This window comes from Panthera pardus, unplaced genomic scaffold (assembly GCF_024362965.1).
Source record: "Panthera pardus isolate Hobbes unplaced genomic scaffold, ASM2436296v1 HiC_scaffold_20, whole genome shotgun sequence".
NCBI classification, from domain to species: Eukaryota; Metazoa; Chordata; class Mammalia; order Carnivora; family Felidae; genus Panthera; species Panthera pardus.
The window spans coordinates 13042509-13055970 of NW_026526766.1; the positions used below are offsets into that span (position 1 = coordinate 13042509).

The 13462-nt window shown below is 42.1% G+C and overlaps 1 protein-coding gene across 11 annotated transcripts in view; it reads right to left on the reverse strand.

Moving 5' to 3' along the window:
* TRPM3 (transient receptor potential cation channel subfamily M member 3) overlaps nucleotides 1-13462 on the reverse strand; it is an 804289-nt gene that overhangs the window by 93575 nt on the left and 697252 nt on the right. For all 11 annotated transcript variants that reach the window (XM_053907798.1, XM_019463616.2, XM_019463620.2 and 8 more), the window contains 3 exons: nucleotides 6831-6931; nucleotides 5071-5205; nucleotides 1595-1645 (listed from right to left, as the gene is read on the reverse strand). In XM_053907798.1, coding sequence (XP_053763773.1) covers nucleotides 1595-1645; nucleotides 5071-5205; nucleotides 6831-6931 — 287 coding nt within the window. The remainder of the gene's footprint in view (nucleotides 1-1594; nucleotides 1646-5070; nucleotides 5206-6830; nucleotides 6932-13462) is intronic.

Genomic DNA, 13462 nt, shown 5'->3' on the forward strand with positions numbered 1-13462 from the left:
CCAGGATAAATTACACAAAATTGGAAGACTTGAGGGTAAGAGAAATGGCTCTGTTGAGGGCGGGTGTGATTACGGCTCGCAATGCGTCAGATCAAGGGAAGATGTGATCTTGGTAGAATGGTGGTTGCGTTGGATGTACAGATTGCACAGCGACTGTTCTCTTGCTTTCAAAGAACAACAGGCTTCACTCACTCACAACAGATGAAGTATCCTTCAGTAAAGTCATGTGGGGATGAGAGGAAAGCTTCCAAGAGCCAACAGAAGGGGTTTTTGGTTTTTGTTTTGTTTTGTTTTTGTCCCCTTTACTCATTACTAGCAAAGGTCCAGCTGGTTAATAGGTACATTCTAAGCAGCCCCAGGACCTTTACTTGGCCTTTCAAGGGAAAAATTAAAAAGTGGCTACTTTTCCTAAGGGAAGTTCTAGACAGTGACTCCATATATTTTTTACCTTACTTTATAGCTTTCTCTGACTATGTCCTTTGGGCTTTGGTGAAGAATTGCTACAAACTAGTGGGTGGCTGTGCGTGCGTGTGTGTGTGTGTGTGTGTGTGTGTGTGTGTGTGTGTGTGTGTGTGTGTGTTGGGGGTGGGAAAAGCGCCCCCATCTAGTCCATCCTTTGGAGTTGAAACATTAGTTTCAACTGGGAACTGCTGTCAAGGATTCAGAATTAAAGTCATCTCTGGGAGAGCTTGTACGGGGCAAAAGAACACGCACTGGCTAAGATCAAACACAGCTTTCCTTGTACCTCACTCTTCTTACCTACAAATGGGAATCATACTATATAATAATAAAATAATAATTCACTTCATTGAATTGTCATGAAGATGAAGTGAGCTGAAACATATAGGAAGCGTAGATTAGTGCCATGCTTCTGGTCGTCACTAAAGGTTTGGTATATTCTTGTTCATCGAAGGACCTGAGTTTGAATTCTACCTCTCTCCTAACCACGTACTACAGTTCTCACCTCCTTACATTTCAGCCTCTATCTCTGTAATATGGGAATCATTCTGCTTCATCCAAACCTACTGCCTTTTTCTTTTCTTTTTTTTAACCTCCCCTCAAGTTAGATGGTCAACGTGAAAATATATCCTGGAAAAAATAAAGTGTTAGAAGAACGGAATGCACGTATGCATTTTAGTTTCTGATTCTCTGAGACTTTTTGAGCTATGTTTCCTGAGCTCCGTATAGTGTTAGGAGTGACAGTGATGCATCGCATCAGGAGCTGGTATGTGCAGATACCTCCTACGGTTGGTCACACAACATGGAAACCAGCTCCCCGAACAGTGAGGGGCGCAGGGAAGAAAACAGGCAATGGCATAAATCCACACAGCATGGGGCAAAGCCTAGCGTTCTGCTACCTAAAAACATTATGTCCAAGGAAAGCATCTAAAACCACGGAGACTGGAGGTAAAACCGCAGCTGCATTGTAAGCAAAGATGTCATAGTTAAAAGGCAACACACACAACAGTGTCCTGAAATGAGGCGTCTCGCAGGGACAGGAGCGCTCTGGCAGTGCATGCAAAACACAGGCGCTTTCTAATCACAGGAAGCAGTCAAGACAGGGCCTCCGACCTGCAGTCGAGAGGGTTCTTACCTTTTTGACATCCCTGACCAAGTGGTACAATGTATTTGAGGGCCCATGTCTCTGAAAACAATAAAGAACAATCAGATGGTTTTGCTAGTCAGGGGCTCTCATTGGCAAGGCAAGAAGGATCTGGAAGGAAGGGTTCTGGCAGAGGAGGGGGTCGTTCTTCATGATGAGCCTTGTTCTAGTTGCTCAGCTGTACCTGGCTCTTCCAAACACACACACTGGCAGAATTTGGGATTGTGGTTCCTCAAGAAAGAGCATTTGAGTTCTAGGTTCAGTCTTCGTAAAGGAGGTTGTCAACCGTTTTGTTGTTGTTATGATAAGAACATTAAAGCCTAATCTCATAGCAACTTTCAATTATACAATACAGTGTTGTTAACTATAGTCACCATGCTATACATATGACCCCTGGAATTTATTTGTCCTATAACTGAAAGTTAATACCCTTTAGCTAACATCTCCCATTTCCCCACCCCTCAGCCCCAAATATTTTGAGGATCCTCTACACTGTGTTTAAATATCTGGCTCCCTTTTCAAATATTAATTGACCACATGTGCATGTATCTATTGCTGGGCTTTTAACTCTGTTCTGTTGGTCTATGTGTCTGTTTTAATGACAATACTATACTGTCTTGATTCCTATAGCTTCGTGAAATAGTTTGAAATCAGGAAATGTGATGCCTCTACTTTGTTCCTCTCTCTCAAGATTGCTTTGGATATTCAGGGTCCTTTGTAGTTCCATGTGAATTTTAAGACAGTTTCTTCTATTTCTATGAAAAAATGCCATTGGAATTTTGAAAGGGATTGCACTGAGCTTATAAAAGGCTTTGGGTGGTATGGACATTTTAATATTAACACTTCTAATCCATGGCTATGGGATATCTTTCCATTTACTTGTGTCGTCTTCAATTTCTTTAATCAGTGTCTTACAATTTTTACTTTATAGATCTTTTACTTCTTGGTTAAATTTATCCCGAAGTATTTTACAGTTTTTGATGATATTGTGAAGTAAATGGGATTGTTTTATTCTATTTTCATAGAGTTCTGTGTTGGTGTATAGACATGCAACTGATTTTTGTATATTGATTTTGTGTCATGAAACTCTATTGGATTCATTTATTATTTCTAACAGTTGTGTGTGTGTGTGTGTGTGTGTGTGTGTGTGTATGTGTGTGTGTGTGTGAAGTCTTTAGGAATTTCTATATATAAGATCACGTTATCAGCAAAGACAGTTTTACTTCTTCCTTTCCACATTGGATTCCTTTTTCCCCCTCCCTCTGTTCTTTCTTCTCCCTTTCTTCCCTTCCTTCCTTCCTTCCTTCCTTTGTCTGACTGCTTTGGCTAGGACTTCCAGTACCATGTTTAATAGGAGTGGAGAGAGTGGGCACTATTAACTTATTCCTGATCTCTGAGAGAAAACCTTCAACCTTTTTACCATTGAGTATGATATTAGTTGTGAATTTATCACAAGTAGCCTTTGTTATATTGAAGTGTGTTCCTTCTATATCCAATTTAGTGAGAGATTTTACCATGAAAGGATGTTGAACATTGCAAATGCTTTTTCTGCACCTATTGAGAGATTTGATTTTTATCTTTCATTCTATTAATGTGGTATGCCTTTATTGATCTGCGTTTATTGAACCATCCTTGCATTTAGGAATGGAATCCCATTTGATCATGGTGCATGAACTTTTTAATGTGCTGTTGAATTTGGATTATTAGTATTTTGTTGAGAATTTTTCCATGTATATTCATTAGGGATATTGGCCTATAGTTTTCTTTTCTTGTAGTGTCCTTATCTGGCTTTGGTGTGAGGGTAATTAGTGCTGGCCTCCTAAAATAAGTTTGTAAGTACTGCCTCCTCTTTAATGTTTTTGAAAAGTTGGAAAAGAATTGGGGTTAATTCTTTAAATGTTTTGTAGAATTCACCAAATTCCCCTGTGAAGCCACCTGCTCCTGGGCTTTTCTTTGTTGGGAGGTTTCTGATTACTAACTCAATCTTCTTACTTGTTATTGATTGGTCTGTTCAAATTTTTCTATTTCTTCATGATTCAGACTTGGTCGGTTGTACATTTCTAGGAATTTATCCATTTCTCCTATGGCTAATTATTGATCTTTACTATGGGGATGGAAGCTGGGGCCTCCTAGTCTTTCTTTTAATTCAGTCTGTTATTCTTACTGGAAGTTTTACTATCCAGAACTAAGAAAACTCTGCAGAGGACACAGAAACCTGGAGCCACTCTGCTAACCTGTTTTCTAGTTCCAGCATCAGGAATGAGATAGAGCCAGTGTGGCAGCATCTCACACCCACCACTGGCTGGAGAATAGGTCAATAAGTTCCATCTTATTAGTGCTGTGGGTGGTGGAACAGAGGAGCATTATGACCAATGAGGAGAAGAATAACCTCTGAGACAGAAGTGTTGGTTCAGTACTGGCTTTCTTTTTAACTTAGGAGTTTTGTGGTCTTGGATAAACCAATTCCCTTCTTGGCCTCAGTTTTCTTATCTGTAAAATGGAGGAAAACAATGTCTACTCTTTTTAAAAAAAAATTCCAAGTAAAAATTTATTGACCTTGATTAAGAATACTTATATATTTAATACTGCTTCTGATTTATCATAGGAATTACCTCCCCAACATGTTAATCACAGATGGATTGAAAGAGTATTTGGGAAATGGAGCAATGTAGTTTATGTAAGGATACCACATTAGAAGTCTACTGGAGAGCCAAAGGAGTTTGTCCTGGTAGAATGTGAAATTAAAAGAACAAATAGCAAAAACTATTGAGTAGGTCCAGAGCCTTTGGGAAGAAAGTTTTTCTTAACCTTCCTCATTTGTACTCTCCAAATACCTTGTTCTCCTCTTGAAGGTTCCAATATCTACTCTTTAAACTTCATTGGGTTTTAATGAGTCTCAGCTCAGAGCCAATGTACTTAACTCACTGAATAGTATAAAAAACTTCATAAATAGTAGTTTTTCTTTATGGTTACTCCTTGGTATCCCTAGTAAACGAATTGGCAAATTATTACATGATACAAAAAATATTTTGGGGCAACTCCAAATAAGGAGTATTTTACATTTTATTCCATTTTGGTGGCAAGGGGATGAATGATGGTAGCTCTGAGAATAACAAGATGATGCAGGATAGTTAATCGGTCTCCTTTTGATGCGTTGAGTTAAATCAATTCTCCTCTGCTTGCCTCAAACACCCTCTGGGCTTATAGTATAAACTGTGTTCTAATTCCCAGAATCTTGTGGTTTTGTGTAAGAATCTGAGAATGTTAGCTTTCCACTGACAACTGAGCAGTTAAAACAAGTGGGATCTTGGTGACTTGGCGTTGTCGTCTACAGGTCTAAGGGAGTATTTGTGGAAAATGATCCATGCATTTGGTGGGGAGGGGAGAGACTCACAGGCATGTGGGGGGCAGGAGAAGGTAAAACAAAAAACACAGAGAAAATAAAAAGCGCCTTAGCTTGGTCCTACCGTATTGTACAATTCCTCTAGTCTGGAGATGGTGAGAAAACGGTGCATGCTTACTCCATTCTCTATGAGTAATTTCACAAAATCCACTCTGTCCAGAACTAGGGCATCCAACATGGCTTGCTCCAAAGACCCCACCTGCAAATCAAGTCACTGAGTTAGTCTGCCCCAGGGTCCAGGGATGCAGTTGCTTGGTACTGTTCACCTGAACAGTTTAGAAATGGATGCCTTTGACATCTGGTAAACCTTCAGCACATCCAAGAACATGCTGGCAAGACTGTTCCCACCTCCACTTTTGGGACAGCCACAATCTCTCTTGTGTTTTGGGGTCTGTCTTTGCAAATAAAATTCAAGGTTTCTAGTTCCAAAAGCTATTTCCTCCTTGACTCTCTTTTTTCTTCTGGATCCCAAGAACATGCAAGGGTGTACAAGGTTTTCCTTTCCCAATTCTCTGACCAAACTTCTGCAACACTAGTGAAATGCCAAACTGGCTACTTTGCTGCCCTCATTTCCCTCTTTCTGAGGCTCTGAATTAGATCCTTGGCCACCTTGAAAAAAGGGACCCTAGCAAAGAGATCAAAAAGTAGGCTCAGGGCATCTGGGTGGCTCCGTCGGTTAAGCGTCCAACTTTGCCTCAGGGTCATGATCTCACAGTCTGTGAGTTCGAGCCCTGCGTTGGGCTCTGTGCTGACAGCTCAGAGCCTGGAGCCTGCTTCGGATTCTATGTCTCCCTCTCTCTCTGCCCCTCCCCTGCTCACATTCTGCCTCTCTCTCTCTCTCTCTCAAAAATAAACATTAAAAAAAAGTAGGCTCTTCTGTCTTTTCATTGTTAGACTACCTTGACTCTGTCTCACCCATTTCAGTGCAGAGACCCTCAATTACGTAGGCTCTTTGGTCTGTTTACTGGGGTTTTATTTAATTCCTTTCACAAAAATTTCCCAGTGTCCAGACTCCTTGACCACTCTTTCCACACTAGCAATCCATTAGCAGCACTATAAATAAAGACAGGGGCTCAACCGGAGGCAGAAGCTCTCTGGGAGAAAGGAAGGGTTAAATAAGACCTGCCCATGAGGGCATTGCCCTTCAGTTATTCCGGGCACAGAGATCAAATTTCAGACTGCTGGCCGCCTCTTGGGGACACATGCATAAGCCGCCCAATAGCCAATTTTCCAAGTTTTTATTTTTGGTAGTGTCAGTTGAGGGAAACACACCAAGAACAGTTATATAAAGCTTTGGTTGCCTCTGTGTGGTTGTTGGGGATGGGGAGGGCCTGTGCTCAGCCACCAGGACCAGATGGCACCTGCTAATTCTGCATCCCGAGGTGCGACTCAGCCATGTGCTAGCCTGGGGTGGCCACGACTCAGAAGCGGCGACCTCCAAGACAACCAGAAGCAAACTGCTAATTCCACTCCTTCCTTAATTTTAATTGATACCATTTTTTGTCTTATACGGGTTTTTTTTTTTTTTTTTTTTTTTTAGACGTGTAAAAGAAATGGCATCGGTTGCAGCTGAAAATTGCCATCAAAGTCCACTCAGAGATGGGAATGTCTGGAATGTTTGCAGTTGTGCTTTGTGGCGTCTTCAACCAGGTGGCAGTGTTTTCCTAAATATGAGAAAGGGGCTGAGGCTGAGGATGGCTGCAAGGGAACATTTCCATCCTAGAGAAGAGGCAGCAGTTTCTCAAGCTGCTCTCAGAGACTTCTTAAACAAATACACTTGCCCACGCGAGTGGGCTTTCCAGGGGGTGATGACATATACTCTACCGGCCACTGCTGCCCATAAATAAAGATCTGGCTGCGAGCGATGTCCACTCTGTTCCAGGCTAGAGCTAAGCTCAGCTGGTCCGGGGCCGAGGCATTGGCTCCTGTGTGTAGACAAGTAGGGGAAAAGAGTGGGAGAGAGAAAACAATGATCAGTTATTATGCCGAGAAGACCTACTCCATTACTCTCTGGTCAGTCCCCCTCTTCCTGGGGAGTAGACTCAGCTGTACAGCAGGGGTTCCCAGACTCGGTACTGTTGGTATTTGGGGCAGGATAATTGTTTACCGTGGGGGCTGTTTTGTACATTGTAGACTATTTAGCAGCATCCCTGAATTCAATCCAGTGGATGCCAGTGACACCCCCAACCTCCACCCAAGTCACGACAATCCAAAGTGTCTCCACATGCCACCAAATGCATCCAGGAGGAAGGAGACAAAATCAGCTCATTGAAGACTACTGCGCAAGTGTTGCTGTTCAAAGTATGGCCCACGGAGCCAAGCAGCAGCAGAAGCAGCATCACCCGGGGAACTTTTTAGAAATGCAGACCCTCTGGGGTGCCTGGGTGGCTCAGTGGGTTGGGCATCTGACGCTTGGTTTTGGCTCAGGTCATGATCTCAAAGTTCATGGGTTTGAGCCCCGTACCGGGCTTCACCCTGCCAGCGCGGAACCTGCTTAGGATTCTCTCTCTCTCCTTCTCTCTCTGCCCCCTCCCCTGCTGATGCATGTGCTGGCTCCCTCTCTAAATAAATAAATAAATAAATAAATAAATAAATAAATAAATAAACTATATATATGCAGACCCTCAGGCCCTACCCTAGATCAGAATCTATATTTTAACAAGATCTCAGATGATTCATGCACACATTAAAGTTTGAGAAGCGTTGCCCTGCGACATATTTTGTTTCTACTGGCCAATCTTTGGTGCAACACATCATTCAAATTGTAAGTCGCATGGTAACAGTGTCCTCGTATCTTAGTGAGCCAGCTTTGCCACTCTACTGAAAAAGAGTTAAGAAGATCTTTTAAGAGAATAAAAAGAAATGACTTAGGTTTTCTTAGATTTGTGGGTAGAAGCCACCGGAATAGATTTTTAAGTTCTCCTTTCATTCTCCAGACTCGGTGGCTAGATCTGTGCTGTCCACCTAAATTATTTAAAATTAAATAAACTAAATTTTATTTAAAACTGTTTAAAACTAAATTATTTAAAATTAAATAAACTTTAATGCTTCAGTCACACCAGCCACATGTCAAATGCTCCGTAGCCGTATGTGGCTGGTGGCCTATGAACTGGAGAGTGTTGATTCAGAACAATTCCATCATCACAGAATGTTCTATTGGAATAGAGCTGGTCTAGATCGACGCATCCTGTCAATACACGTAACCTGCCAAGCAGCTGGGTGTGAAGCCGAGAATGGTAGGCGGAGATAATGCTGGGCTACCGTCAGGGGACCAATGTCTGCTATTTTGCAGTTATGTGACAGCGGACCTCTCTGTGCCACTGTTTTATCATCTTGTGAAACGGGGACCATAAGAATTATCCTGTTTACTGACTAGAATGTGAGACTAAAATGAAACTATATAGTGAACGTGCACATGTAAACAGGGTTTTTGCAATTGACATCCTTAGTACCCTGAACAGGAGACGTCCCTAAATATTTGCCTGACTCCATGTTGCTAGAGGTCCCACCAGCAGGGGAGCACAGTACAGAGACAGCACTCTTAACATGGCTCAGATTTTTTGGGCATCTAATATGTGTTAGGCAAAATATTAGGCACTTCCATGTATTATCATATACAATGTCCCCCCAAATCCTGAGAAATGGGTCTTATTATCTCCATTTGATAGACAAAGATACTGAGGTCCAGAGAGGTAAAAAATCATGTAGCTACTAACAGAAGGTAAACAGAAGAAGCATTTATCATGCCAGAGGTGAGATTCAGCCCCAGTGAGTTTTTCCTTCATTCCATGTCTGTGGATTCTGATGTTTGTGAGGGAAGGAGGGACAGCAAATGCTAGTCCTGCCCATTTTCCTGAATTCTTCAGCACTGGAGTGCTGTAGATAGGGCTGCTGGTGATCAGACTGTATCGGTGATTCCCAAAGTCTATTGCACAGTAGAATCACCTGGGAAACTTCTAAAACATCTGTACACCCAGAGTGCACCCCAAAACAATTACATCACATTGTTTGGGGTGGGGGCCAGGCTCTGATAGTTTTAAAGATCTCCAGGTGTTTTCAGTGCGCTCCAGGGCTTGGGAACCACTGTGCTACATGTCTCTTCTGCTGCCTCCCTTTGCCTCTTCCCTCTTGGCTCTGAGATGTTGAAGTTAAGAATTAGGGGAGCAAAATGTCCTCTAGAGGAGTGCTTCTCTAATTTGAGCATGCAAAAGAATAAGCTGGAGATCTTTTTAAAACAGATTCTTGGGCCCCACTTCTAGAGATTAAGATTTAGCAGATCTGGGGTGGAGCCTGAGTTTCTGCATTTCTAAAAAGCTCCCAGGTGGTGCTGGTGCTGATGATCTGAGACCTCCCTTTGGATAACAAAGGCCCCAGAGAGCTGTGTGCCACATTCTCTTCACAGGTCAAAGGGCATTTTTGATTCTGGTGCCCACGCATTGATGGATTTGGTATACTTGTAGTAAATTAATTAGCATTTGGAATGATGAATTCAGTTCATACAGGGATTTTTCTATTAAAATTATTTATCACCTCAGGGGGTAACATCAGAAACTGCAAACTAATACTAGGGTAACTGGTGTAAATAAGTGATAAATAGGAACGTGTCAAAATGTACTATCATCACTTTTAAGGAAAAAAAGTGAAGGCTCACTGGGGCTGCATTTGGAAAGGTAGCACTCTATACTTTCCTTTGCTTCCTTAGCTGCTCTGCTGGTCGTGGGTGACCTGCTGTAATGGTTTAATCATTCCCTTTGCCATCTGTATGCCACAGATTTGTATGTCACCCAGTCAATGGTCGCAGCACAGTCTGAACAGGAACACATAGGAGGAAGCAAAGTCATTGACATTACATTAAAGTCAATGTGAGTTACCTGAATGTAATTACCTAAGTGTCAAGTGAAAGCAGGAAGCCAATGAGTCTTGACTTCTCAAAAATTGAAAGTACATCAAGAATGATCCTGGGTGACAGTTTGGATCAGAGGTTCTCAGCCAGGGTGACCAACCAGCCCAGTTGCCTAGGAGAGTCACGGTGTTAGCACTGAAATTTCCACCTCCTGAGAGAACCCTCAGTCCCGCACAAACCTGGATGGGTGGTCACCCTATGCTCAACTGCGTCTATATTTTGGAATTGCCTGAAAAGCTTAAAACAGACTGATACTTGGGAGCCATCCCAGAGATTCTGGTTTCATTGGTCCTGGGCACTGCAGTTTTTAAAAGCTCCCCAAAAGCTTTTAAGAATAAGAGGTCTTTAACCTTCCCTTGACATTAAAATCATGAAGGCAAGGTTAAGAACCTTGAGTCTAGACTAGATAATATATTTTCATTCACTTATTCATCTGTTTATTTATTAATTGATTTACACATTAAAAACTACAGATTTCATGCCTTCTCATATGGCAGGTATGATGTCAGTATGAGGACCAAGATGAGTAATGCAGAGTCCTTTGTCTTGAGAGCTTACATTCTAGAGGACGGGTTAGGTCTGTAATTAAATACATCATCTCGTGCTCAACAGATACTGAATACCTTCTGTGCCAGGAACTGTTTTAACACTGAACATCCCATGTTGAAGAAGGTAGCTGAGATCACTCTTTGCACAGAACTTACTACTTACTTCTACTAGAAGAGCAGCACTCAGAAAATAAATGAACAAACTAAGAAAGAGTATACTTTCTGATTGTGTAAATGCCATGAAGGAGCAGTGCCATTCCCAGGAGTGGGACCTGTGTCTATAGGAACAATTTGAGTCACTCCAAATCAATGTGGCAGCACCGTTCTGGCTACGCAGTCTCACATGATGCAGGCAGCTGGCCAGGCTGTCCTTCTGAAACCAGAGCTGGATATGAAACCATTGGATATCTTTGTAGGTACAAGTCTGGGTGTCCTGTGGGGCATCTGGTTGACCCTGTGTGGGAACTAGAGGGTTGGAAGGTGCCTTGAAATATTGAAATGGGTCTGGGGTCCATGAAGATCCTGGTTTGAGCTAAGGGTTATGCCACCCATATGACACTGCCACCCTGGCTCATGCCAGATCCTAGGAGGGCATGAAGAAGGCCCTTGAAAGCACTGGTTTAATGGTGGTACTGAGAATGACCAAGGTGGTGGTAGAGGGTTGAATGGACAGGAGACCTCCCTGAGAATAACATTTGAACTGGACTGAAATAATTAGAAAATGCCACCATGTGAAGGACTTGTGGTGGTTGGGGTGGAGAGAGCACTCCAGGTAAAGGCAATATCGAGTATAAAGGTCCTGATGTGGGAATGAATACAAGTAGGTATAAGACATAAAAAATACAGTTTTATTATTTCCTCTTTCTGCAGGAGGCTGAAGAATATTTAAGTGCATACATAATGGTCTTAAGCAAGGGATTAATTCACTAGATGGATGAGATGAAGAAAGGCATTGTACGAAAAGAAACAGCCTAGGAAAGGATTGGGAGAGTTCAATACCCCTGCAAATTTAGGCAATTCGTGGGAAGACACTGAGGAAGATTCAAAGCTTAAGGTATATGTGAGTTAGCAGAGAGAGCTGAAGCCAGAATGGAAGGACTTATAAATGATATTGGAGGAGTCTCCCTTTATCCTGGAGACACAGAGAAACCACTGGAAACACTTGTTTCAGAAATGTGTCAGATGTACATCTTAGAGAAATTCCTTTGGCACCAGTGTGAAGGGTGGATTGGAAGGGACATTGGACTGGAGGGAGAAAGAGTAATAAGGAAAGTATTGCAATATTCTAGGAAAGGGATAATGATCTGAAGGAGCAGTTTGGATGGAGGGATATTTATAAAGCACAATGGATAGCTGTGGATGAGAGTTTTAAAGTGGGGAGCAAGAGAAGTCAAAAGTGGTCTCCTTGGGGGCCCGGGTCCATGATGGCCAACTGAGATTGGCAATGTAAGATAAAAACACGCTTTGAGGGGCAGCAAAATTGCAATCTTGAATATAATGAGCTTGAAATGCCTGTGGTATAGCCATCCAGGTGGGAATGACCAGAGGCCATTGGATATTGAGATGTGGGGCAGGGGAGGGATTAGGTCTGGAGACAGAGATTTGGAAAACATTGCGTGAAGGTGATAGGAAGAGAGAAGAGGATTGGTCATGGAATAACACCAACATTTAAAGGCTATGAAAGTAAAGCAAATCTTTAGAAAGAAATCACACACTCACACACACACATTCAACAGAGATATAGGAAGAGAACGTGGAGATCATGGTGCCTTACACTATAGGAAGAGAGGTTTTTAAGAAAGAAGAGGTGATCATTAGGTCAAAATCTGCAAAGAGGGTAAGTAAAAAAGACTGACTTTCCTTCTCTATAACTTTTTTTTATTACAAGGCACCAGCTATATGTCTATTAGTTTATTATTTATTTCTGTCCCCAGAGCGTAAACCTCAAGAGGCCAGGGAGTTAGTCTACCTTATTCACTGCGGTATTCTTAGAGTCCAGAGCAGTGCTTGGCACATAACAGGTGTTCAATAACCATTTGTTGAATGAATGAATGAATGAATGAATGAACCTCAAAATGTGCATTAGATTTGGCAGTTAAGAAGTCTTTGATGATGGGGTGCCTGGGTGGCTCAGTAGGTTGAACATCTGATTGCTGATTTCTGCTCAGCTCATGATCTCATGCTTGGTCTGTTTGAGCCTGGCATTGATCTCCATGCTGACAGTGAAGAGCCTGCTTGGGATTCTCTTTCTCCCTCTCCCTCTGCCTCTTCCCCAGCCCTCCCTCTCTCTCTCAAAATAAATACACATTAAAAAAAGAAGTCTTTGACAATGTTAGTGTGTGCACCTTTAAAGAATATGGGAATGGAAGCATATCTGCAATCTCTTCCTTTAAGGAAATTGCAATTGAACCAGAATGGAGGTGAGTTGGGATAAAAAGAGAGCTATGACAAGTGTATAAATCACTGTATCAATGAACAAAGTGGTAAATGTTGTAGAAGCTGTACATATAAGCCCAGAGCACTGCCTCAGCAGTTGAGTACTTGAAGGAGGAAGTAGAATTTGATTATAGTATGGAAGGATGGTGGAGATTTGAACAAATGGAGTGTGTGTTAGGCTGAATGATGCCCCTGCACCTCAAAGATGTGCACATCCTGATCCTGGGAACCAGTGATGTTACTTTATAGGGCAGAGACTTTACAGATGCAATTAAGAATTTTGAGTTGAGGAGGTTATACTAGCTTATCTGGTGGGCCCAATGCAATATAATCACAAGTGTCCTTATAAAAGGGAGGCAAGGAACTCAAAGTAGTGGTAAGACGTGTGAAGATGAAAGCAACGGGTTGGACTGATAGAGGCAATGAGCTCAAGTCAAGAAATGCGGGCAACCTCCAGAAGCTGAAAAAGACAAGGAAATGATTCTCTCCTGAAGCTTTCAGAAGGAACATAACCCTGCTGATCCCTTAATTTCAGATTTCCAGCCTCCAGAATCATAAGAGAATAAATT